Here is a 27,236-nt window from a genome sequence, read left to right as displayed (position 1 = left end):
TGGATTTGAGCTCAAACACAAGAGTCACATTTTCAACCTTGCCTTTGCACACTTAACCTACATATTTATGTGTATTTGCGTGGGAGTTGAGACCACAAATGCATAATTTTATGCCAGGAGTCGAAGCCGTATATGCAGGTCTGGCAGTGATTATTGATGCTAAATTCATCCCTGAATTTTGCATATTAAAATAATGCATGAATGCGAAAATTCCATTGGGGCACAGTATTTAAGTACCCTAATGTGTGTAAGCACTTTGGCACCACAAATATTCATTTCTCATGAAAACAAGTCTTCATAGATAAGCAAAAGTCCTAGTACATGACACACCTATGAACATGCTCGACCATAAACACTTTGATAATTCCATTGCCTCTGAGGTCAAATATAAACGCAGTGCTGAATGGGAGAATAGCATTTGGAGAAAGATACTAGTATGGTCATAGAGATTTGTCTCTGCCTGATATTGTAGCCTAATCTTGTCCTCAGTAAAGAACCTAAGAATGCAGTCCAGTGGTGGAAAGTTCCTAAAAATAGGGAGAGGAATTCTCCACAAGACAGAGCCTTTGGGTTGCTGTGCCACCCACCAGGTTTTAGTTATGGAGACTCTACTGACTTGAATTGTCATATCTAGTCCCTTGATGACTCACAGTATTTCTGTAGGGATGCCCTTTGTCTGGGCTTGAAAAATGTTTCTTGGCTTGCCGTGGGAGATACCGTTCTATTGGTCTCCTTGGCTACTGCTATCTCCAGGTCTGAAGATAACACACAATACTCAAGCGGCTCTTCAAAGCTGGAGCTGATACAGTACTTCTTGGTAAGATGTCCTTGGCAAAATTACCCAACAGACCTCTGCAAAAAGTACTTGTGCAACGCTGGATTGCTGTGTTTTTTGCTGTAAAATAGAGTTATACAGGTTCTGCGGATTATGGATGTTTCTAAAGTTGTGGTACCATGCAATTTGCCTTTGCCGACTGAAGAAACGTATCGCTGTTCCTAAGCTGGTCATCACCCCTTCATCAGCATAATTCATTTCCATAGTAAGAAACTGTTATAAAGAAATTTGGCTACAACTGTTCCAGCAAAGTTTATAAGTTCATAGGCCAACCCAAGCAGCAATTAATTTAAAAGAAGATGTGATCATTTCCTATCTTTTATGAGCATTAAATAATACTCTTTTTTTTTCTTTTGGACAAAAAATATTTGACGTGTCAAATGACTGTAATACGAGCTGATAGCATCTATGGTATTTTAAAATATTAATATCTTTTACAAATACGAAAATCGCAAAGTGTTAGAAAAGAATAACAGGTATGGCATTTTAAAAGCTGTTTTTCTTTATAACTGTAAGTCTAGAGTTTCAGACAGAAAACACTAATAAAAATTAGTCAGTCATCATTATGATGTCATTCTCATAATTTCCCTTGAAGTAAACTAGCAAGTACAAATAATATTTGTAATGTCTGACATCATCTATGTAGATTTCCATTGCTCAGACTTTGGGTGAAATTTAGTGATGTTTCCCATTTGTTAGAGAGAACACTTTCTGGGTGGAATGGATTCCATTAAGAAAACCTCTCTGAAGTTAAGCCATCTTTGTAACTTGTTTGAAACAAAACAAAACAAAACAAACCCAACCCAAACAGGCCAGGAATGATAGGAGTACAGCAGTAGCAATTTGTAAGAATTGTAATCATCTGCAAGAACCAACGTTTCAGTCCTGAGTCTCAGTGCTCACATGAAAAAAGCAACCATGCTTTTCAGTGATGCTCTCTTGAAAATGAAATAAGCATCATCATAATTGTTTTACTCGGGAAACAATACTCCCTTCCATGTGACAGATGCCTGTTTATCATAGTTTGACCTGAAAAGGCTTCTTAGAATCGCTCAAATTTTAAAAAATGTTTCAGAATAGCCATGGACTAATTTTTTGTTGCTTCTGCTTTAAGATGTTAAGCATTAAAGAGTATTTCTAAAAGTGATTCCTTGTTTTTAAGGTTTAATGCAAAACAGATAAAAAGCGTATAGGAATCACAGAAAGCACAATCAGTATTTCCTCAAAACTAGTCTCAGATTGACCATGAGCACTAACTCACATATGAAAATCTTAGTCTTATATTTACATTAATTAGAATACTGTCTGTTAGGTGATAATTTGTGCATATAGAATGTCCAGCTCCTGCATCTCCTTTTCATTCTAAAGTTTTTTACATTTTTTAAATGGTAACTTCATTTCATTATTGCTCTCTATTAGTGACACGAGATATGTCAGCACCACAATTTTATCGTAATTCTATGCAATAGCATATGCTAATAACATATGTAGAAGATGACAAAGTTGTATTTCACACGAAACAAGTCTTGTTCTGCTTGTGGTATGCACAGTCTTGCTTCTTCTGCCTGTTGCCCACTGTGTCCTTTCCCAGATGTAGGCCAATGATGTCTGAGCCATCTCTCCACTCCCAGAAAGGAGCAAAGAAGCAGGAGAGATGGTGATGAGACATGATCCCCAGTGCCTTCCCCAAAATGTCTGTGCCGTTCTGCTCCACAGCATGGCTCACTCAGCAGCATCTTTGTCCTTAACATACTTTTTGATCTAGGCAAATATGTACCAATTGAGTTCATATTTAATGACATTATCAACTGGAATTATATCTTTCATTACTAGTTTTCTTTCCAAGATATGCAGTACACAGATGATATGGATCAATTTAATCCTAAGACCCCTGATAACTTTTTCAGAAAATACATTGCATTACTTAATATAAACTTGAAATTTAAGCAAACATTATTCATTATTCTTGATTTTTTTTGTTGTTGTTGCAAGATTCGGGCATCTGTTTTAAATGATGTCATTATTTACACATGATGACTTCTGCATTTGAATGGACATTAGCTCAATGTGACAGCAATTGAAATTCAAAGTAGAAAAAATGTCTGGAGTTGTCAGAATGTTGTGATACACTGATTCATTATTCCTTGATAAATGCCAAAATTTTCTATTACCCTCCCCCCACAAAAAGGAACAAGGAATTTACCCATTTACAGTCTATACTGAAGTACTGAATGGAACATTTCCTGAAAGAAAAATAGCTAACATAAACACAATTTCTTCTTTAGAAATACGAGGTATGTAATAATTAGCAGAGCTGCACTGAGCTACGACAGACATATTCCCTTAGGAGAAAAAGAACAATAACTGCTGAAAAAAGTGACAGGCTATACACAATTTGTTATATCTGAAGAATACAAATATAACTGCTTAAACATATTAAAGAGTGGTAATTTCACTTCCTCTCTAAACTAAACCTTCCTTGCAATTGTTCTTGGAATTGATAGAGGACAATCTCCCAGAGACACATGAAATGTAACAAGCGTAATATGAAAATTGCCCTTTCTCATATGGAGATTAAAACAAGACAGATATTCTCCAGAAAACCAGCAGGTTTCCCTATTCTCTGCTCGTATGGGCTCTTCCCACAGTCTCACTGCATGAAGGACTTACGCACTTCATCAGAGCTGACTGTATGGAAGCAATGTGGACGCAAACATCTGAAGGCATGCTACAGAAAATCACCAATCCAGTCTCTTGTTAATTACAAGTAATATTTCATTATGTTGTCAAATTTTCAGCTACATAGAGGTACGTACACATCTTAGTATGTAGTGTAGCCAATGCCTACAATTATATTACAAGCCTTGCAAAGTATAAGAGGTGTACTGAAAGCTGAAATTAGTAGAATAAAACATTGCTGTGGGTTTTCAGCTTGTTAATTTGAAACCTTTAGACTTCATGATTGCAGGAAGAAGTCTGAGAACACAAATCAAGCTAAAAAGTAAGGAGGCAGTGAATTTCCACTCCCTCTATTTCCAAACGGAGTTTTCAAGCACATGGCTTTTAAGCCAATTTCATGATTTTGGAGTCTGCCTCATGAGTGTCTGAATAGACAGGATTGAAGGTACTTTATATGGCTTATTTAAAAATAACATCCTAACCCAAGCTGTAAATCAAGCTAAGTATTTAATGCCTTATGTATATAATAAATATTCAAGTCTAAGTATCTGGTTACAGCAGTGATTAAGAGTTCTGAAAATCAACCCCTTAAAAGACGCTCTTCAGTGGAAATACTGTTAGCGGCGAGGCTTCTTTCACACCCTTCTATGCACATGTACAGTTCACAGTCATTCAGCCAACAGTGTGACAGCATCTGTTATTTCTGAAGTGTTGTGCACATCTATAAGCTTGCAAATCTCATTTGAATACTGGGTTTTGAGAAATTTAAAAAATTCTTAAGAGAGAGAGAAGCCAGCCTGATATGAAGCTCTGTACCTTACAGTGGTTAAAGCAACTGGATGGGTTTTATGGTGGGAAGAGGGACAGAAGGATAAGAAAGATATCTCAGGGGAGGCCATGTCTAGATTAAGGTTTTAATGAGAAAACTTGATCTTCACTGAGTTGACGAAGAACTACTTCTGGCTGGATAGCCACCGTCAGAAGGAATGAATTGGAGCTATGGTTATAGATTACTGCAGACTTTTTCAAATCCTGTTACATTTGCAACAACACAGGCAGGGGACTGACTGGCTGTGGGCAGCTCTGCTGAAAGGGACTTTGGGGCCTCAGCAGACAGCAAACTGAACATGCGCCAGCAGTGTGCCCTGGCAGCAGAGAAGACCAACAGCGTGCTGGGCTGTATTAACAAGAGCGATCATCCTCCCTTTACTCTGCACTCATGAGGCTGCATCTAGAAAGCTGCATGTGGTGTTAAGGCCCCTCAGTACCAGAACGGTATCGATACACCGGAGTGAGTTCAGTGAAGGGTGGCCGGAGACTGGAACATGTGCCCTGCGTCGAGAGGCCAAGAGAATGGGGCTTGTTCAGCAAGTGGGCCAGTTAAGTGTGGCAACGAATACAGAGAATTGCATCACTAATGCCAGTCTAGGATTTTTGGCAAAACATTTCTGTGGCAGTTATTGCTAGAAAATCCTAATCAGTAAAACACCTATGTAAAGGTCTAACCTGTCAACATATTGGTTATGTTGTTATTGACTTTCTCTCATTTTCCTTTTCCGTTTTTACTAGAATTTCTACTCTTGACCTGAGAAGGTTTCCACACAACAGTTTCCTTAACATCAGAAGAGGAATTCTGCCCTTGATTCATGGCAGGGACTATAATCTGTAACTTGCATAGTCTGAATAACTTCCTTGATCATCTGTACAGAGCAATGAGTTTCTTTTACCAAACAATATTTAATTGCACACAGCAGCACAGCAGGTCTCTTTATGAGCAAATGCCGTTGACTTTTTATGTGCCTTTGGAGCTGCTTCTCTGACTTTCATCTGTCTTCTTGTATATTGTCTCCAATATTTTACAATTTTATAACTGTCCCCAGAATTATATCTTGACAACTCTTAGTCACTCTTGATAGCCTTGGAAATGCTTATTGTTGCATCCAGCCCTGGTATAAAGCAGATTTTGTATGTGAGTCTGATAGCCTAAATGAGTTCCCAAGTCACCTAGCTTTGCAGCATATTCAAAGTTTCACACAAAAGATAATCTTGAGATGTCTTGGTTCTGCTCCACACAGAAAAGAAAGAAACAAGCATTAACACTAGGATGTTTCTGGACAAAGAATCTGAAGCAAAGATTAAAGATGACAGTTGTATAGACTACAACACCAGTGAAGCTAAGACCTACCTGGACCTGGTTTTATTGACGTATGACCCGATTCCCTATCAGGAAAGCTACATGGCTGCTGTAATTTTTGTAAACAATCGGATAATAAATTATAGTAGTAGGAAAGCTACAGGCGAATCATTCTTTAATTGGTGTTGAATCAAAACTATCAAAGCAGCAGCATGTAACAGACAAGTGATTATGTTGCTCAAATGTCATTCCTTTTACGTGTGACAATTCAATTTGTTAAACTTTTTCATCAAAGAAAAAAAGAGAATGAAAAGGCAATATTGCCTTCTCTGAAATTTATTAGTTCACCTATTTCTGCTAGACCTTATTGTTTCCAAATTAAATACATTTTTTAGATGCCACCAAACAAAACCCCTTTTCAACACTACTTAATCCACTGGTGTCTTGCTGAACTCCTGAGGATGCTGCTGGCTTATATTGTGACAGTGTTCGTTCTCCAAAGTACTTCAGACCCTCTTTTACATACTGGTTAATACCTACTATTATAGTTGGGTAGCTACTCAGAGTTGCCACGGATGCTTCTTAAATATTTTTCAGGACAGAATAGAATATGGTGAGAGCTCTTTGTGTATTTAAAAATTCTTCCTGAGGTATGTTATATTGAATTTAGTGTGCCATTTCATTACCTAGATTTAGAATATTTCTCTCGACTTCCTACCAATGTATTCTGATCTTGTATCACCGGCAAATTCTACCACTTAGCAATCATGAACTCTTCAAAGTAACAGCTGATTTTCTGGAAGCAGTACTAGATTATACATTTTAAAATTATTTTCAAGATATCATTTATTTCTTCTATTTCTTTTTCACCTCCTCGTTTAGCAGCATCCTGGAGGTCCGTCCAGAGGCACTGGTACAGAGCATTTATTCCCTGAGTGCAGTCAGAACCACAACAAATTTTTTTTTATCTTCTGACTAGCAATCTCTCTTACTACTGTCTTCAGAGACACAGTATAAAAACTTCTAGAAATGTAAACTATTTTTTGTTCATTACCTTACTAATTCTTTGACAGAATTCTCTTTGTGGCAGCAAATTAACACTTACACAAGATGCTTTTCTGACCTAATTTTACAATTCTCTTACTTTTTCTCACCTAGGATTTTTCTAGGTTCTCACTTCTCTGTAATTTGCAAGATGACCTTCAGAGCCCTTTTAGAGCCAGACTCACAGATAACAGCTGAATTTTGTAAAAATAAATAGTACAAGTTCATTATCTCAACTACTCCAATTTTTAGCTCCTTTAGAGCACTTATTTTTAGGGCAATTTATGCTGGTGCTTTCCTTCTCCCTCTCTTTTTTTTTTTCTCAGGCTACAGGTGGAGAAACAGAAAACGTTAAAGATGAACTATGAGGTGTGTCTTTCCCAGTCTCTCTTATGCAAAAAAATCAAGCTGTATCTTTTGTTTTTATACTCTACTGGTCTAGCTAACCAGCCTCTGCCAAAGGCCATTGTCTAGCTTGAGGAAGTTCTTCTTTTATCATAAAGTATTAAAAATTTCTCTGTGTTTTTCCCTATTTGTTCTTTAAATTTCCTCTGAAACCTCAGAATGTTGTTCTACTATAAATGTTTATGGGAAACTCCTACTTACTTTGCTAGTGAAACAATGGCAGGATATGACCCTTACTCTGGTGTTCTGAATTTATATTCTGCTCCATTAGTGTCACTTGAGTTGGATTTCCATTTTATTATAGGATTATTATTTTTTGGGAGCCTGAACATTCCCTTGTACCTTGCTATATTTCTCACCTTCTTGATTCCTAATTGTTCCAGTATATACATACTTTCTCCGAGTCTAATAAGGTACTTTTAAAGAACCTCCACGCTGCTTCTATGGATTTTAATTTCCTAACTTTCCCCTTCAGGCTATTTCTAACTTCCTCAACATAAAAATCTTCCTTTTTTGAAAAGTACTGTAATATTATTACCTCATGGTAGGATCCCATGGGAGGATGTTGAACTTCATTCTACTATGGTCATTTTTATTTAGTGGCTCAACCACATTAACCTCCTGAATCAACTCACATATTTCACTCCAGACCTGCATCAAAACTTGACATGCCCTTTCGGTATTCCAGAATTATTGTAATGATTGTCTTTGGTGTCTACACACTATTCCAGTATTGTACTGAGAGGGCTTAAAAATACGTGCCTGTGATATACATGAAAAAGCCATCAGGAAATACTTGTTTATTCAATGCACTTTAAAGAGTGCCTAAAGTCTAAAGGGCTTAATTGTCAGTGAAACCACATGGAGTTTTCTAAATTCAAATGTTCTTTCTCTGTGCATGAATCAAACTGTATGTTTCGGAGGTCAGTTACACATCTAACTCTGCATGTGTTGAAAATCATGTTTGTGCAGCATGAATTCTTGCAGGTTAAATATCCCACAGTCATTTAAAATCACCAAATGCAAATTACTGGTTCTCTCATGGCTTGAGAGCCTAAGCCCATTGAAACAGCGGTTGGTTCCTTACGTTATTAAAAAAAACAACCCCAAACCCAAAACTGTAAATTAATGATTTTGTGACCTGTAATAAATAGACATTGTGACACCTTAAAAGTGAAAACACATTATGATGTACAGTAATGTATCTCAAGTAATCCGTTGTCGCTAGGCTAAGATTCAGCTGAAAACAAACTTTCGTAATGAACTATATGGTAGTTTTGAAAAGCAGATTGAAATATGGTTTGTCTTTGAACTAGATCCACTGCTTCTCTGAACTTATAAACATGACTTTGAAAGAATGTACACTGTTTTCCTGATTCGAAGTCCCTTTTCTTTTTTTTTCATTGCTCATTTATTTCAATCCCAATTTTAAAATGTAGCTCATTAGAAAAGCATTCAGTAACAGAAGTTGAAACAAATATAGACATGTGTATCCTCGTTCAGCACAGTGCAAGACAGCTATTACTATTACATGTTATAAGAACACTAATATTTGTCTGTACTAGACTAAATTTCTTTATTCTTTTAAATCCCAAAGTGACTACTCTTGAATCTAACTTTTTCTTAAATTTGCCAAGTGAGAAATGTTTGCTTCATTAATGTTATAATTTGTGGTTCACATTTCGAAAGAAAGCTAAAAATAATTTCTGAAATAGTGTGTCTTGCTGACGTAAACACAGTTAACATATTTATGCAGTTTCCACGATTGTTTCACTTGTATAAAGCAGTAGAAGTATTCTTCTCTTTCCATTTTTCTCGTACTATAAGAACCAAGAAAGCAGGAATTTGTTTAGCTCATTGGCTCCATTTATCCTGAGCCAAGACCATGATCTTGGAAACCCTTTAACTTGGCTGAATCCAGTACAAAGTTCCTTTCAAAAAGCCAGTGCAATTAGAACAACACAGTGTATGTTCAGTCTCAAAATTAAGACGATAAAGTTTCAAATAGCTAGAACTGAAACACGGAGTATCATGGACTCAGACCTTTAATCAGTTAGACACAAATCCTAATTCTGCTAGTTTCTGATCAAATGAAGAACTGTGTAGTTGGGGACAGCCTTAAGAAAACACTGTTCTAGCTTTTTGCAAATGGGCACAACAATGAACACAGAAAACAAGGAAACATAATGGAAGAAGTGTAAGTTTTGTGCAGTTCAGCCTTGGGAGCTTCTCTAAATACTCCAGACAGAGTGATACTATAACACAAGCAATACCCTTTGCACTTTCTATTTCATCACTGGTTACTGCTGAGTGATAATACACATTTGCTAACCAAACTGGCACATTGCAGAGTCTGTTTTGAAATTCATTTTTGAAGCTGCTTTTTCCAAAAACCTCTCCTTCATTGCCTATCAAGTACATCAAGCGCATGAGTAAGATACTCTTTTCTGTTTCCATGAAAACATCTCTAATTGGTATTTTGATGAATTACAGCACTTACGAAAATCAAAGGAATCAAATTTAGTACCGGTAGTTGAAGGTACATTTTTTTAAATTGAACAAGGGTAGGAATTCTCAGGCCTTATTAAAAGATAATTTTAGCAGTGCTCAGATTGAGAGCAGAGTAGTAGTTTCTTTCATAGATTTCGTTTGGGGCTTTTTTTGACCATTCATATAAAGTGATTTCACAAGTTGCTAGTTACTAAGTAGCTAATAAAGTTCTTTTCCCTTAGTTATTTGCCACTGTTTTGTCCTTAGAATACTTACTCTTGGAAGTTGAAATATTTATGCAGATAGTAAAATAGAATAAAATTTATACACATTGATAAATTGTATATAAATTTTATACAAAACAGAGGATTATATGAATTGTATTGAACTATGTTCATTTTGTTCTTTTATTTGTGCCAGACATGTATTTAACATACTATTTCAAAAGCAAAATTATTGAAAGGTCTGTATAATTTGTAAGGAGAATGTATATCTACGAGATGTGCAAAATGTTGCAAGTTGCAAAATACTGACTCAGTAAACTACAGCCAAACCACAGTTTTGAATGCTTCTTCTTCAAGAACTGAAATTACTTTCAAATTAATAATTGATTACACAACTTTTTACCAAGCATTTGTAAATAAAGGGTTTGATCCAATTTTATCTGTGGCCTTCCCAGCCCCACAGACCTTTGGAGAAAAATGGATACTGGCTGTGAAATAGTTATCATTTCTCCCAGTGAGGGGCAACCTAGCAGAGGGGGTAAAACCTGACAGAGAGCAGATCCTGTTAGGCAGTTCCCTAATATTCTCTACTTTTGGATTTGTCTGTTGCTTTAAACTTTTGACATGACATTTGGAACTTTGCTGTATTTGGCAGGGCTGTGCTCTGTAAGTAACTGTAGGGGCAAATTTAAGTAATCTCATAGGTGGCTTGTTAAGTTTCATTTGATCTGACTTACACACACACACACGCTTGTTAGATGAGACCACTGACTGCTTGCTCTTTCCCTCAAAAAGTCACTGTAGCAATAGTGTCCTGACAATATTGTCCCGTCATACCCTGTAAGGCATTTATGGGGAGGAAAACAGCAGTAATAGAACCTGCCAACATTTTGCACTGCCTTTCTTCTAATATGAAATTCTATTTATTTGACTAGATCTGTAAAGTGTTCAGGGCTTGGTGCATGCATTAACATACTTAAACATTGTCTGATACTTGATAAGGAGAGTCAGTAGTTCTTAGTCACATCTTCAACTAGGCTCCTATGAGGTGTACAATATCATTTTAGATTAATTTGTCACAATTAAGTATTCATTTTGTAATGGAAAGGTATGTATTTTCTTTAAGGAAGAGCTTGAAATGATGTCCTGAGAGAAGCGAACTTCCTTCTAATGTGGTTCCTCATGAAAACTGATCACACTTCCAAAAAATGATACAGATATTTCAAGTTTAAGTAAGTAGTTTTCTTATGTAGTTTGGCAGAAATAAAGAAAAAAAAAATTCTTCTCCTTCACACTACAGTGTGACTCAGATCCATTCATCTACTCACACTTCTGGTATGTTGTCTCTGAGTTATTACAGTGATTGAGAATTTAGCTGACAGAGATTCACAGAATTTTTAGGAATGTCAAAAATACAAAAGCTTTTGCTGATTTACTCCCTCTTTTACTTCAAGGCATTCAGTTAGCATAAAAATAATGAATATTACATAAATTAAAATTGTTGCATTTCAGCTGTGGAGATTGCAATTCAATGCCAGTAAAGATAGATCAAGGTTTTAAAAAGTATCTGCTGTAAATTGAAAACAAATGGTTGAAAGTATTTTGCAGACCTCCCTCCCACAGATTGTATATTCCTTTTTCCAAATTAAATCTAAGAGAGAATATTACTTTATTGAGATTTATGGAATAATTTCTTTAAAAATTCCAGCAATATGAGAATGCAGGCAGACACTGGCAGTGAACAAAAATAAGTGTCAGCTACCAAGTGGTTTCATCTTTTGGAGGGCTTTTTTTCAGTAATGGGAAAAATTAGTTCTGACTGTTTTTTAAAAATAAAATTATATATAAACCATTAAATTAGGGACAGATCATTTGTCTAATTTTAACTGCAAAGGGGATAAAATGAGTGGAAAACATGATAATATACCAGTGCTCTGGTGGAGGAAGTGTTCCTCCCTCAATCCAACTTGCTGATCCTGTCTAAGGAATAGGACTTAAGAGCTTGTGAGAAAATGTGTGTAAAAGGATATAGAGGAAAATTGTTCTGTGGCATCTGGGGGAAGTATATATAGGAATAGCAGTTGGGCTATGTTAACTATGAAAGTATGTATGTTACTCAATTTTTAATCTCAATCTTTCAAGACAAAGACATGACCCATTTTCTATACGGCATAGTACAAGGAATACAACACCAGAGGAAATCATATAACTATGATGGACAGGAAAGCACATAGAAGTCTCAAGGACATGATACTGTTTTTGAGAGCTCCAGTACTTCGTGGGTTCCCTGAAGTATATTCTAGGACCTTATTACAGAATTTGGGGTGTCCAAGAGCTTGAAGGGATGATGAATCTTGGAGCCTTAGTGGACTGTTAAACCTCCCCCCATTAAAGAAAAACAAGTGGTTGAAACTGTGTTGGCTAAAAAACCGTGGAATTTTCTGTGTAACTTTATTCCTGCTTTGACGTTTTGTGTTGGATGTCATGATCTGCCTGTTATATTTCAGCAAATGCAATAATTTCCTTTTAATTAGATAATTACAATGTTATTCATTGGTTTTGATCGCTTCTAAATTCAGCTTTTGGTTTTAACAAATACAGTTTCAGAAGATGATGGATTTTTACATTTTTAAAACAGCTAAATGTTCAAAAAGGATTTGTAAATGTAACAAATCTAAAGTAGGGATTATCTAGCACTGTGTGTGGGATACAGCTATAATCTATACAGTGCATGGAAAAGAAACTGGCATTCTCAATTGCACTGCACACATCTCAGTAATAACAGGGTATGAGGCATACAATTTCATGGAACACCCACAATGAAAATTATTCTTTCCAAACAGAGAATTGTTTTGGAATAAGTTAGGTTAATTGGCACCATGGGATTCCTCTCAAGGAAACACAGAACACTAAAAACTACACATGTGCGTGTAAAATGATAAAGTATTATCTTCTTTCCCCTCTCAGCTCCTCAAATCCAATACACGCTACCCAAAATCAACAGAAACAACTATGTTTTGTTGATTCAAATTTCCTTAGAATAAACTGGCAATTCTTCATCTGGTCAGCTTACAACCTTAGGGCCACTGCACCGTTCCACAATTGCTAGCTTAGGTATGGTTATCTAGTGCAGTCTCTGACACAAAAATAGAGAGCTCTAGAGCTTTTGGCACATGCTTTTCAGAATTGCAAGAATCTTTTCTGTGAAAGAAACAGAGCTATATGGTGGTAAGATATAGCCTCTTTCAAAGGACTGTTGTGCTCCTTTTAGGATTAGAACCAAAATCTGCAAATGGTTAATGGGAAATCCAGGCAAATTTCACTGTCATTACATAGTTCTCGGTTAAAACTTTGTTTGCATTTTACAGTTTCTGAATAGAGTTGAAGTATATTAAGTCCTCTGAAAAGTATTATCACCCTCTCAAAAATCATAAAGAACTTACCACTAACAAAGAAAAAATCTTCCTTTTCATGAAGAAGGCTGAATTCTCATGCAGGATGTTGTGCTGTGTGCATTGTGTCTGTTTTATTAATGTTTGAGGTCATCATAAACAAGGACATTCTACTTGGTTTATGTTTAAAATGTCCTGTACTTTCACATTCAGCCATTTGCACACCTTAACCATTACTTCTTTCCTAGTTTTCTGCCCCAATTATGTGAAGACTTTTAAACCCAATTAATTGTGATTCCTAGTGAGCACGTCACACGTGAGGCGTGGCCTCAGAAATTATGTCTGTTGTGCTACAAACCTGACTGCAGCTCTTCTGACCTCTTGGATGAGTGAGAAACCCCTGTGTTCTGTGACCCCCACACAACTTCACATGAAAGTCCTCTGCTAAGAACAGTCTTCATCACTTTCCCCTCTGCAGTCTCCAGTGGAAAGCTGAGGTGTATATTAGTTGCCTTGTCATTTTTGCAACAGCACAGATAACGTAGCATTTCAGCTTCTCACCGAAGACATGGTAGAGTCTCCACTTTCATAGTCTGAAAGAGGAGTTCCAGGACACCCAAGAATACCCCAAAATGTATTACCGTTACATGCCAATACTTTTATTTCCCTTGTCACTCTGCCTGGCCCTATGCATGTATCTTCATTTAGTTAGTCTTAGAAGTACAGAAGCAAGACAGCATATAGAATTTGCTCCTAGCATCGATGGAACTAATAGTAGAATGAAATGAAGATGATATCTTACACTGCTCATAATAGCATGTATGTCATATTTATATTCTGTACTCTACCTTTGTTATTTTAGAGGGGTATCCCTATTCTTCACAGACAGGTGGGAGCTTGGTCTGGTAGAACAAAGAGGGTTCACCTTCCAGAGTTTTCATAGACAATGTTTCTGAGTAACTCTGAAGAGTTGCAGTCCCGTTAGCTTGAAGACAGCAGAAACTTAGATAGGATCTCCCAATTCTCCTTCCAGTTGTAAAGCCTGGAGAGAGGTACATCCTTCCACTGCTCCCCTTTCTCTCCATGCATCAAAATAATCCCATCTGGGAGTAATTGGTCACAAAATTAGTAGCCACTGTAAGTTTGGATTTTTAGGGAGCAGAGAGCAGAAGATAACCTTTGCGGAGAGCATAAGCTAGTGCTTAGTGGAGGAGACCCCAGCTTGCTCTGTGATGTCAAGGCAAAGAAGTTCAAGAAATGTCCCTTGATTTTACCTTAATCCACGAAAGAATTCAGAGGAAAATAAATTGATTGAAATTACTGGACTTCCATGGAGGGGTTAGCACGAACTGTGTGGATTGTGGGTCTTTTGTCAGTAACATAAATCCTGTAGGTATCAATGGACTGTGGATGTGTTAACTTATGTCTGTACTTCAACATGATGCAAAAACAAATGTATACATCCACTGTCAAGAGGAATATGTGAGAAGTTTTATCAATAACAGAGCTGAGCATACAATTCAGCAGATAACACAATCTGATGCTGTTCACACACAAAGTTTTAAATAGGTTTTATCATTGGTTTATCGTAGTTTTCTGTAGCAGCACCCCTCCCTGCAAAGGCTGCACAACCTATTATAGGCTCCTTGAAACATGCTGTGCCAGTGCTGGAGGTAGTGGCATCTTCTTGATTTTTTAATTGATATTTTATATTGAATGATCTGAGTAATATGTATTCATGTGATTAAATGTTACGTCGTGATACAAACATGAAGGCGTAATAGAAATTTCACTACTAGTCCTGCATTCCTGCAAAAAGGCACCTATGGTGACAAGGTGCTCCTTTGACCGTGAGAAACTCTGAAATAACTGGCTCATAGCAGCGTAGTTAGCATATTTAATACCTGACAGTCTACTTTCATACTCTTATACTGAATATATGAATTGTAATGGGTGGAAAATGGGTCTACGGCATATGTTCCACAGCACTCTTCATGGCATCACAGAAGATTCCTACCTGAATCACTGGATCGCTCATGAATAAGACTTTGCAGGACTGAAAGTACTTGTGCTCTGATATAAAAACTAACCAACATACACTATGAAATATATCTAACTTTTAACTCTTCATAAGATTATTACTTGGAAATTTGCTGAGCATATACCTAAAATAATTGTAAGATCTTTCTATATTTTTTTCACTGCAAAGAGAATTGGCTGTTAAAATATTTACAAGGAATTCTATAGGAATATAGCATTTTAAAAACTTCGGGAATTAAAAAACCATATAAAACTAGTCTTACTGATTAATTTGAAAGTAAGATGAAATAAAAAGGCGATTATGACTTACGATTTAGGGGAGGTTTCTTTTAAAATTTGTTTATAACAAGGAAAACCATAGTGTTTGAGTACAGAAAAAGGTGAAGGAGGTCAAGGAGTCTAACTCGTATATTCTTAACAGTGATCTCCAATACCATCTCATTGAGATTTTCTGTCCCTTTTCCCCTCCCTTCCTCCCCCTGCCCTTTCCTTCCTCAGAGGCTTTGCCCTTTATCACAGTATTCCTATGAGGTGTACTAAGAATATATTATTACTAACTCAAAAAAAAAACCAACCCTCTACATAAGTACAAATGATAATTCCGTAATGGCAGTTATAGGGATATCCATTTTGTAGGTGTTTCTACTCTACGCACTGTGTGAGGCAAAGTGCACACCAGAGCTATGTGAGAGCTTGGTCACAACCAGAGAAAGTAGCAATAAACTGAAAACAACTTAAGGATCAGAGATGACAAGCAACTGAACATGAAGCCCAACTGCAATGCCACACCTAAAGAGCTAATTCAGTTGGTGGATTTATAAGTAGAAAACTAGCATGTAACAACAGAGACTTGATTTTACCATTGGCAGTAATAAGATGTAAACTTGGCTACTTTGTACAGTTCTGAGGTCCTTCACTTTAAAAGGATTTTGGGAAAGTTGAATGATTGTAAGGAAGGTCCGAAAAAATGATTTAAGGACTAACAGTTTCAGCCCTAGAGCTACTTAGCTTTTCAGAAAGTATTTTGAAAGGTGAATACAGCATTTAACTCCCAAGAGAAGTGGTAGGCTTTTCCTTTTTTGTGGTTGCCAAATCATACCTTGATGCCTTCCCTTCCGAACAATACATTTTAGATCAATAGATTTTAGACCAATACATGTTATTGGGCTCAGGAGACAAGAGAGTGAGTGAAAATTGATGTAGTAGGTTGTGCTACGTTTTATGGTGGCTGCTACTAATCTCAAGGTTTCTAAATCCTAGGAAATAATACAGTTAATAAGATAAAATACAGACATAGGAGTGAGGAAATTTGGAGAACTGCTGGAGCATTCAGCATTTTTCTCTGAGCTAGATACGATCTTGAGTACAAGGTAACTGATCTTCTAATAATAACATATTCAGCACTGCTACATCTCAAGAAATCATTGAAGTGTTTAGAATGTTTTGATCCTTTTTTTTTCTGCTGAATGCATTATGGGATAAAATTGTACTTGCTCAATACTTTTAAAGCATTTAATTATTTTATCTAACTTTTTGACAATAGATTCAGACATATCAGGACTATTGTTTCTTGATAATTGCTTAAGGTGTCCTGAAGCGCCAGTGAAACCAAAGTATTACCACTATTCAATAGCTTCTCATTCAAACTTCCACCTCTCTTCTGCCTGGCAATAGTTTAAAATGAAAAGAAAATAATGGTGGTGAAAATCAAAAGAAAAAATGGGTACTAATATTTTCATTAAAAAATTGTCTTTGCTACATAACTTCGAAGGAACAACTGTAAAATATTGTTATTGCTCTGTAACTGAGAACTCTCATCACTGCAGCATAATGGAGCAGTAAATCACCAGAACAGGGAAGCAGACTTTTATGTTTTTTTTCTGGTAAACGCTTGTTCTTTTCTTCTACATACATGCCACATACTCAGGGTACTTTGCAACAGTAACGGGCGCAGGTGATGGAATCAGTATTTTCTCCACTGCACTGTATTCCTAAACAGTTGAGCCCAGGTGCACATTCTAGATTCTAGTTACAAGTCTCACTCATGTCCTTACTCAACTTTGGGGCAAGACTGAGGTTCCCAACTTCCTTTTCACCACATTCTTGAGCTAGGGAAGAAAAGGCTAGGGGTGACAGAGGGGACTTGGCCAAGTGTCCAAACCATCCACACATACTATAATATGTATGTGGCCAGTGTGATATGTAATACATTGGAGAGGTCCACAGATGTTGAATTAGCATCTTCATTAAGATCCATTTAAAAATAGAAGATCAAAAAAGCATTCCTGAAAACTGCGCTGTCAAAGACTATTAGAAACTGGGAGATGTGCAGAGAAAAATAGTTTGTTAAGCTCTTCAGAGTTTTTTGTTTTGTTTTGTGTTTTAATCTTCAGGAATCCTGCATCTAATTTTCTCTTGAGTAGGGCCTCCAGGAAGCACAAGCTACCATCATCCATTCATGGTATCTCTCTCTGTTACGACATACTCCCTACATGCTAATTCCTTCTGAGACACTGGCAGCCTATAAAGTTATCACTTCTCTTTCATTTGAACTCCTTAAAATTAAACCACATAACAGCAGATTTTATTGCAGCAACAATTTTCAAGCAGAGACATCAATGACTTCAATGAATGCTAAAAGCCAATGCACCAATAAAACACATGCATCGGATTGTACCACTCTTGTCACTTAATTTCCATTTATATCTGCAGACCTTCACAGGAGTGACTGACAAGAGGCAACTCCAGATAATCCTATTTATGTGCTTAGGTTAGCAGGACCAGAGAAGAAGGTCTACAAGCTTGCTCACAGCAATGTTAGGGGCTCCAAATTAATTTCATCCAACACGGACCATTACTTCCATTAGAGGAAAAAACTTTTTAGGATAGTATCATGGCTGATCGCTATACAATGCAGTCAATTCTCTTCCTCTGTTTTTGTGCATTGTTTTCCTCCTTATCTGACTGCCAGTGCTGTGATGAGTGAGAAGATGTTAGTGAGATCAGAACTAAAGTCCAGGATTATTTTTATGAAGGAAATATGTCATTTCTGTTTCATGGCTATATCAGCCTCAAGATAGTTTCAAGCATATTCTCTGGAAAATCATCATGCAACAGATTTGCTGCTTTGTGACAATATAAAGATTTGATCACTCCTAAATTTCCTCTTTACATTAGAAAAAGAAGAGAAAATCAACCACCACTATTTTACTCCATCTATCAACATGAAAAACATCTTCTGGGGACAGCTGTCCAAAACGGTTTTCAGAGGAGTCAATTTAAATTACCTTTCATTCAACAACAGCTGCATAATCATTATTATTATTTTTTATATATATTTATAAAAGTTCAGGAAAATACTTTTACCATTGTCACTAGAGTTAAGTATTTGTTCATATTTCAGATACAGAAAAAAAATAACATAAACTATTTTCAGACACTTGGGTATAAAGAGAGAAAATTTTCACACTTATTTTTAGGGAAAAGAATCATCTGCCTTTTCTTGCTACCATTGCTCCACGGTTGGAAAACAGGTAAACAGTTTTTGTTTACTTCAGTGAAGAGTCTCTATGTTAATTCACGAGCAACATTATATGGATGATGTCATACAGGAACTGACTAGATATTTGGGTTAACATCTATGAATCTGTGTAAATGAACAAAGAACTCAAAAAAGGCAACATGTCAGCTTGGCAAAACACTTAACTGGAATGTATGGGCCTAGGTTTGATCAGGGACAACTAAAAATTCATTGAGTTTGTGTTACTTTTTCACTTATACCACTATATGAGAAGATTCAGGCACGTCGAGCAAGATGTATACATACAAATTCATCTACCTCAAACAACAAGCATTTCTTGAGTAGGCACAGAGGACACATTCAGTAATTCTCACACTTTGCATGTAGATGCAGTGTTTTAGATAGTTGGGTTTTTTTAATTGCTGGCTGTACACTATCTGCACTGCCTGCTGGAGAATTGTCTATCCACATAGTATCCTCCATTACTGATTTCTAATTTTAAAGTGTATAACAGGTAAGTAAAACCAAATACCCTTCAAGTAGTATTTTGATGGAATAATTGCTACCGTCATCACAGTAATCTTGCATCTTTGTAGGTAAAAGATCATGGACAATGATTATAAGAATCAGACTGCAGGGGATAAACATAAAGATGCTTAAGAACCCTTTTTTTAAAACAACCATTTGCATTATGTGGGTTTTCGTTTATTCTGTTTATTTGTTATTTGATATAATGTACTCATGCCTCAAATTCTTGTACTTTGCCCTTTCTGTTTAAGAGCTACAGTATTGCTTCTAGGCACATTCCCTTTCTCCTTACCTGTGAAGTACATAAAGCCTCCGTTCTTGCCGCCCTGCATTAAACACTGCAATACAATTATCCTCAGTCACTGAACTGTTGTCTCAGGAAATTGAATCAGACTTTCTAGCTTAGAGAACATCAAATTATTTACACAAAATGTTATAGCTAAAACAGATCCAGTTTAGAGTATTATGTGATAGTTAGTGTAGTAAAGACTGAAAAGATCATGTCACTGATTTAAAACAGAACTAAAAGCTGAATCTGAATCTGAGAGTAGCTGTTGAGAGTCTTATCAACCAGGCTATTGCCTATTCAGTAGCATGGAAAACCAGTTTTCCATTTAGCCTTGCCTCTAAGTTCCAGCTGTAAAAATTTCCCTGAGAAAGGTTTGTTTGGGACCGATAGCAGTTCTGCGGAAATTTTCAGTGTCAGTTTTTTGCAAATACAAGCTATCAGAATCTTCAGTTCAGAAATATGAAATGGCCTTATATTGATGTTCAAAAATACCCCTGATAAGTTTCTTCTGTTTTGGTAACTTGAACATAATGGTTACCTACAGAGGCAGAAAGGGAAGTGCTCAGGAAATCAAAGCATCACGTAAGTTGGTTCTTTTCCTGATAAAGGTGTCATATATTTCTTTTACCTTCTCTTTCAACACAAGTTTTCACTTCTTTGCCAGACAGAACTGTAGTGTCTGTTGTCATTACTCTTCTTTTTTATTACGTACATAATTTCTGAAAAACGTTTCTTCCCTTTTTCCCCATATACAGGCTAAAATGTAAACAGATAGAGATAAGTAAAAAATCCAACCTTTATTCCACTTTGAACAAGCTTGTGTATATCCAAAAAAGGTTCCTTGAGTATGTCTCCTTCAGGACTGAAAATCTTCACATAGCCTTCTTTCTCAAGAATAAATAGGCGATGGGATCCATCCCCACAATGTATTGCTCCAACAGGCTGCCTTAGTCCACTCACAACCTCCTGAATACAGAAGCAGTTGTGCTTGTGTTTTCTAAAAAAAATTTTAAAAAACAGTGAGAAATTTCTTTTTTTCTCATAACCATGACACAACAATGTCCATAAAAAGATAAAATGATTGTTCTGCAGTGATATTAAAACCAGTTATACAATCCAGAATAAATTATTTCCTTGAATGTATGTAAGCAGATAATACTGAAAATCCGTTTGAACTTGAGCAAAATTTGGTTTGTATACAAGAAAAAGAAAATTAACTCAGATCTGAAACGCAGAGGAATAGGAGAGAAAAAAATTGGTAAAAAAAGAGAAAACAATTTATGAATACAAAATTTCTACTTTACAACAAACACAGTAAATTTCAACAATTCGACAAAATCTGGCTTCTAAAACCTATTTAACAATAATGACCTATGATGGGACAATCTGATTTAATTACTTTCACAACGAAAAATACATTAATGAAATAAGTTCAAAATAATAAATTAAATATCTTACTAATAAACATATTGTAGTTGTTTAGTAATATTAAATTCTGGTAGAAATGACTTCCTAGAACTATGTATGATCCACAGGGTGGACTGTAATCAAGATCCACAGGGTGGATCAAACCAGGATTCTAACACCTTTTCAGCAACCGAAATATCAAATGAAATATTGAAGCTAATGTAACTTTCTCTTTTGATGTACACTAGCAGCAGCAAAAGAAAGTAACATCTGGAAAACACAGCTGCTGAGCATAAGCACACACTGAGCTGTTTCACTGTGAAAACCACAGGCTTTGCTAGGGGTTTTTTTTTTCAGATTAAACAGCATTTATCTTTATGAACCTGCTGATCTCTTCCTCTTTGTCATATTCTTCCATGTGGTCCAGGGAATTAGAAGCTGGCCCTCGCACTTGTTTTCTTGGAAAATCTGGAAAGCATACACCACCGTCTTTTCTTGAATAGTAAAAGCACAACTCATCAGCTGTAGTTTGGAGAAAACCTTAAAAATGCAAAAGAGCATACAAATATTTAGCGTGTTGTCATGTCTGCAGTTTCGTGCCGTCAAACTAATCTTTAGATTATATATGAGTGGAAAAAAGAAGTTATTTTAAACAAAGTGCTATCTGCTAAAAAGGCCTGTTCTGAATAAATACGCACTGTGTACTACCTTTTATAGTTTATTCACCTATGTATTTGTATTAAATCTTATTTTCAGTGTGCTTAAATAAAAATACCAATTCATTCAATATGACACTACAGTTCACTCATTAAAAAATCAAGAGACAAAGAGTTAAGTCTGTGATACATTTTTCCCTGATTTTAGCCCTATTAATCAAGTGTAGTATCTGCTGTAAAATAGCTTGAGCAGCTTTCATTTGACTTTTTTTTTTTAAAGTGGCTTGTTGTAGTAAAAATTTCAGTAAAGACTGGTAAAAGACATGCAGTAAAGACTTTGTGGAATGCTGGTAGCAAGGGACATCAGTCACAGAGGTGAACAATTAGTTGTGTCAGAAAGCAAGAAGTACTGCTGAAAACTGGACCACGTTGACATGCAGTTGGCCTCTGGTTGACTCCCAGCATTAGAGTGGGTGAACATAGCATTCCATCGCAAGGTCTACTTCCTCAGACCCCATCCCCTGAAAAGGGGGATGTCTCATGCTACACTGGAGCTGGCTTTGACCTGGCTTTAAACTGGCTTCGATGAAAGGTGGTATTTAGATTTTAGGTTAAAATGGGAAGGAGTTTGAAGACCCAGGGAAACAAGAAGTTGGTAAAATCAGAACCTTTGAGGTAAAACCCTGCCACTACTCATACTACACTATGTTTAGTGACAGCAAAACATATCTCTATTTCTGCCCACAAAGCTATTTGTAGTAATTTCTATCCAGTTTTTAATCATTAGTATTAAATCTAAGAAGATAGAATTGGGCTGGTTATACATGTACTATTTTACTAAAACAGATGTTAAGATAATACTTCTTAAGTTACCTTCATTCCTCTTTGCATTACTGGCATACTGCATTAGGATGTACTATGGTCCAGGACATAACTCACAGGATACACAGAATTAGCATTTAATTGGAATTAGAGACCTAATTTATGCATGGCTTTACCACTTGTGAATAATGCAGTAATCCATAGATCTTGGCCATAACACCTCTGGCTTACAACATACAATAAGAGCTGATCAGGGACAGCTGCGTTTCATTGGAAAATGCCAATTTCTTAAAAGCAAAGCATTTTCAGAAACATTATCTGTTTTGACAAAATTTTAGTTAACATGATGTTTCTGGTCCAAACTCAAACTTCTGGTCCAAATGAAAAAGAGGGCAACAGACAGCAATGCTCGTATCACTATACTCCAATGTCTTGTAATTCGGGTGTTTCATTAGGAAGAGGAATATTCAGGTCAATGCCCCTCATCTGTCAGGCAAGAGTTTGACCCTAAGTCTCCCATTTCCCAAGTAAATGTCCTAACGATGACTTTATTAGCTAGCCTGGGGTGGTCTCTCTGTGGCTTTCTTCATGGAAAATTTCGAAAGAGTTCAATTTCTTCCTTATGAGGAATAGGAAAATTTTTTAGATCCCAGAATTATTGTGGAGTGGAAAGCCCTTCCCACCCAACTATACTTCTTTTCATATGCATCTTCCTTTAAAAATATTGGAAAAATAACATGACAAAGCCTGCCTTTGGTTTCTATAAAATAATATCTGGAAACACATGGTAGTGTGTTGTGGTGTAAATGTTTAATTACCATGATTTGGAGCTTCAGTAAATATCATCTCTGAGGAGCTGGTTTTAATTTATAGTAGTTATTTGGAGAAAATGGGAGATACAATTTCAAGTGGAACAACTGAAGAGGAACTCTGATCTAATCACGGAGTAGTATTCCAAGGCTTGTAAATGTAATGCCAAAATCAAAGGTAATCTAGAATCCTGCTGTTGAATGATTTGACTCATGAATACAAAGTTTTGTCTTTAATAATTTATCTCTCTAGATACAGTGGGTCATTCTGGAAAATGCAATAACAAATTAGAGGTGTAGAATTTCTAAGGACTTCTAGAATTTTTCAAGTATACCACCTGCTATTTACTAAAGATAAACTACTCTTGGCTTGAATGTTATCTTTAGTCAGAAAAACTGAGAGTGTATTATGATCATATTGTTTACTCGGTACATGTTCATTTCAGATAACAATCAGATGCAAACTCACTTGACTAATGCCTTATGCAATGCCTTTTCTTATATGTAACACTAATCCCTTTTCCTTATGAAATATTTTATCATGCACTTAGGTACATATTGCACTGCAGTTGCCTTTTGCTATTTAGCAAACCCATCAGCAGGTTCCAACAAAGAGTAAGACTTATGTTCCATTTTCCTTAGAAATGCTTGTAAAAAATGGGGATTGAATTAAACTATGAAAATCAGTGAGTAAATTGCTAAAATGTTGCATTACTGGAAGGAATGTAACCTCTGTAAATAGTTTCACCTGTGTATTAGGGATGGAATTTTATTCTATAAAAAACACAGTAACTTAGAAAAAAAAATCTGCTTTTGTTATATATGCTAGATTCAACATACTAACAGCTTCACTAAAGACAGTTGGGGAAACATTTGCTTCTACTCTCCTATCCGCTTGTAGCCATTTAATGTTTTCTTCACCGTGCTTAGATTGTTAGGTCTTTACTGTAGAGTTTGCTATTTTGTTCAGTGTTTGTACAGTGTCCAGAAGAACGGTCCCTGACAAGTGCCCCTAAGCACTAGCACTGCTTGGAGAAAAAAAAAAAACACGATCATTTTGCTCAGTCTGAGTTTATTTAAATACAGCTCTGTCACTGTCCTGTACGAGAACTATGCCTAATAAGGACTGCAACATTTGGTCTTGTGTGAATTTCTGTACTTGTTACTTTATTTTAAAAGACTCATACATATCATTACAAATTTCCTACCAGTTTTGTATGTGTTGACAGAGCAGTGCCCGTGTTAACAAAGAAAACTGAAATCACAAAGGAAGATTAAACATCATGTTGAAGTGTTGTACGTCAGACTTGGCACAGGCTTGCATTTCTACGCTTTTAAAACTTTCTGTCTTGCAAAAAAGATCTAACTACAAACTTTTCAGTTAAGGAAGTTACAATGAAGGCTTTCTGTGTTTGCCTTCATACAAAACTGTGGGAATACATTGCACGATTTCATGCCTTTTCAAAGGAAAACTGCTCTCAGCTGATCCTCACCTCCTCTCTCCTCCTGTATTTGCGGTCATTTTTTCCTCACGCTGTATCCTCCTTCCTATCCTACCTTCACCAAATTCCACTTTGCTGGATTCCCTGCTTATGTATCTCCCTGTCTCTTCTCTTTGCTATATAACTCAAACGTTGTGGTAGCATTTGTCCTAGTCTTCACAGCAAGTCAAGTTCCTATTCACTTTCTTCCTTGTTTGCACTGCACACAGTATTGAATATCATCCACTCATCTGAGTAGACCTACACTGGCTCAGAGACCATCTGGAAATCAGACTCACGTGCTTCATTCCTGCTATGACCTACCAGTTCAGTATGGTGTAAAAGAAGCATTTTCCTGGTTTTTGTATTGTAGATTTTTTTTTTCTGATTTGCACTTTTGACAGCTAGTTGTGAATTCGTTCACAAAAAACACATTCTCCTGTCTCTTCTCAACTCTCAGTGAAAACTAAATCAAAGAGGTGATTCCAGACAGATTGTTTCAAAATGTAAGAAGTTCAGTGGTAGCTCACATAATTTCCTGCTGGTTTTCAAGTGACTTGTGGCCCCCTTCTCATACTCACACATTGCATGGACCTGTATGCAGGGTTAATCCTTTTGATGCTCTTGTTAGCAGTAGCAAAATTATAAGCCAGTACTATTTTTCTGCAGGTTGATTATGTTGTCTGTGACTATTAGTCGACTATGTTAGAACTTCTGGAAGCATTGTGTGGGTTGCAGAATTTCTTACATTTCCAGCATTTTGGCCTGGGGTTCCCCTGTTTGGAGTTAAAAAATTCATATCAAGCATCTGTTCTGGTAATGCCTGGATTCAGATCTGGGCCGGGATCTGAATTCACCCACAATCATCTGGAAACCATTTCTTCAAATGGAGAGCATATAATTAAAAATCTGTCTGATGTCCTTGGATGGCAGAACGCACCGTGGCTGTGGCACAGGTTTGTTCCTTAGATTATGTCACTTCCACTGGCCTGGATCAAGTTTCTCCTCATGCCTAGAGGGAGAATCAGCTGTCCCTTTCTTTACTACCTATATTAATAATAAAGATTAGACAGTCTCTTATGGCCTTGGAAAACTTAAAATTCATATTGATTGAAGACATTTCATTAAGTCACTTAACTTCCATGTCTCCATCAGTCATCAGTTAAACTGAGGCTTACAGTAAAGATCAGATGAGAAATAATTAGAGCAGTCACCTGGTATGAAGCAGGTAAGTTCTAATCTCAGAGACTTTGTGAAACATTACACCCTCCTGCGTTAACATATTCATACAATCCTACCAGCTATTGGTATTCTGTTTGAATAAAGAATCGGGTCCACTGTTTCTTTGGATGTTCCTGAAGAAGCTGAGGGAAGTTCTGATACAGTCATAAATGGTGGGCAAACTGCTGTCTTCAAAAGAGTTAACCAAGGATCTGATAGAGTTTTCATCTTTGCAAAAAGAGACAGAACAATAAATGAATTTCTGGAGCTAACTCATGAAAAAAACTGATATATAATTTCTCAGTCTTCTTGGTTAATATGTACCACTAGAATTTCAATTCCAGAAAAGATGCTTGCTATCTTAAATCACTAATAATATTTCTCATTTGTGCAGGACTTAAGGGATAAAAATTATTTTTGTAGTCAGCAATTTCCTTAAACTCCTTTGCATTGGTGTTCAGAAACAATTAGCACTCCCTAACAGAGTAATTATTTGACTTTTTAACAAATGCACAGTGACTCATTGCCAGAGACCTTGGGTTTGGGGGCCTGTTAATTGCCAACTCTTTGTTTGACCCTCCAGGCTAAGCTGAAAACATAGCTTCCACATTTTCTATTTTGTTTTCTTTTGCAATAAATATTTTTATGGATATACAGGTCTCACAAGTAAACATACGGTCTCACAAGTATGGATATACAGGTCTCACAAGTACAATAGAAAACCCAAACAAGCTGTTATTTTAATTATTTACATTTTAGTATGTATAAGGCTACTAAAATCCTATAGGCCATCTTCTCAAAAAGAGGGACCTGAATCTTAATTAATACCTTCAGGAAATCCTAGTGTAGGTAACCATATGTACCAGTGAAGTCACCAAATTAACCCTGTTGGTGGATGTAAGTAAGCAACTACTTTTTGTTAGTATAACTCACTTCCAGAACAAGTATTTAGAATGATTATTAGCATCTGATTGATGTAGGAAAAATCCTATTTTAACTGACGCTAAAGTATGTAAGCTCTTTTCCAGCAAAGCACAGTGCTCTGTCCAGTGCTAAAGCTATGCTTTCATCTGGTTATCTTTCAAGGCAGCCTGGGTGGTCACAAAAAGCACTTGACATCTTGATGCACTTCAGCAGTTTTACATATACACAAACTTTGTGGAAAAATAAATTTGTCATTCGTCACCACATATGTTGATCTGAGGAGTGAAGTTCTTGTGGCTATAGCTCCTGTGCTGCTCAGCCCTCTCTCATTCTCTC

At 36.4% G+C, this 27,236-nt stretch overlaps 2 protein-coding genes across 2 annotated transcripts in view; one reads left to right on the top strand and one right to left on the bottom strand.

Moving 5' to 3' along the window:
• Positions 1 to 27,236, top strand: part of ANAPC10 (anaphase promoting complex subunit 10) — a 190,828-nt gene that overhangs the window by 143,581 nt on the left and 20,011 nt on the right. The window lies entirely within an intron of this gene.
• The window catches only part of HHIP (hedgehog interacting protein), a 77,809-nt gene that overhangs the window by 41,624 nt on the left and 8,949 nt on the right, over positions 1 to 27,236 (bottom strand). The window contains exons 3-4 of the mRNA XM_075421055.1: positions 21,371 to 21,527; positions 20,376 to 20,577 (exon numbers count right to left, since the gene is read on the bottom strand). Of these exons, the coding sequence (XP_075277170.1) occupies positions 20,376 to 20,577; positions 21,371 to 21,527 (359 nt within the window). The remainder of the gene's footprint in view (positions 1 to 20,375; positions 20,578 to 21,370; positions 21,528 to 27,236) is intronic.

Source organism: Opisthocomus hoazin, chromosome 5 (assembly GCF_030867145.1).
Source record: "Opisthocomus hoazin isolate bOpiHoa1 chromosome 5, bOpiHoa1.hap1, whole genome shotgun sequence".
In the NCBI taxonomy this organism is placed as follows: domain Eukaryota; kingdom Metazoa; phylum Chordata; class Aves; order Opisthocomiformes; family Opisthocomidae; genus Opisthocomus; species Opisthocomus hoazin.
This window is presented reverse-complemented; position numbering and strand designations above follow the sequence as displayed.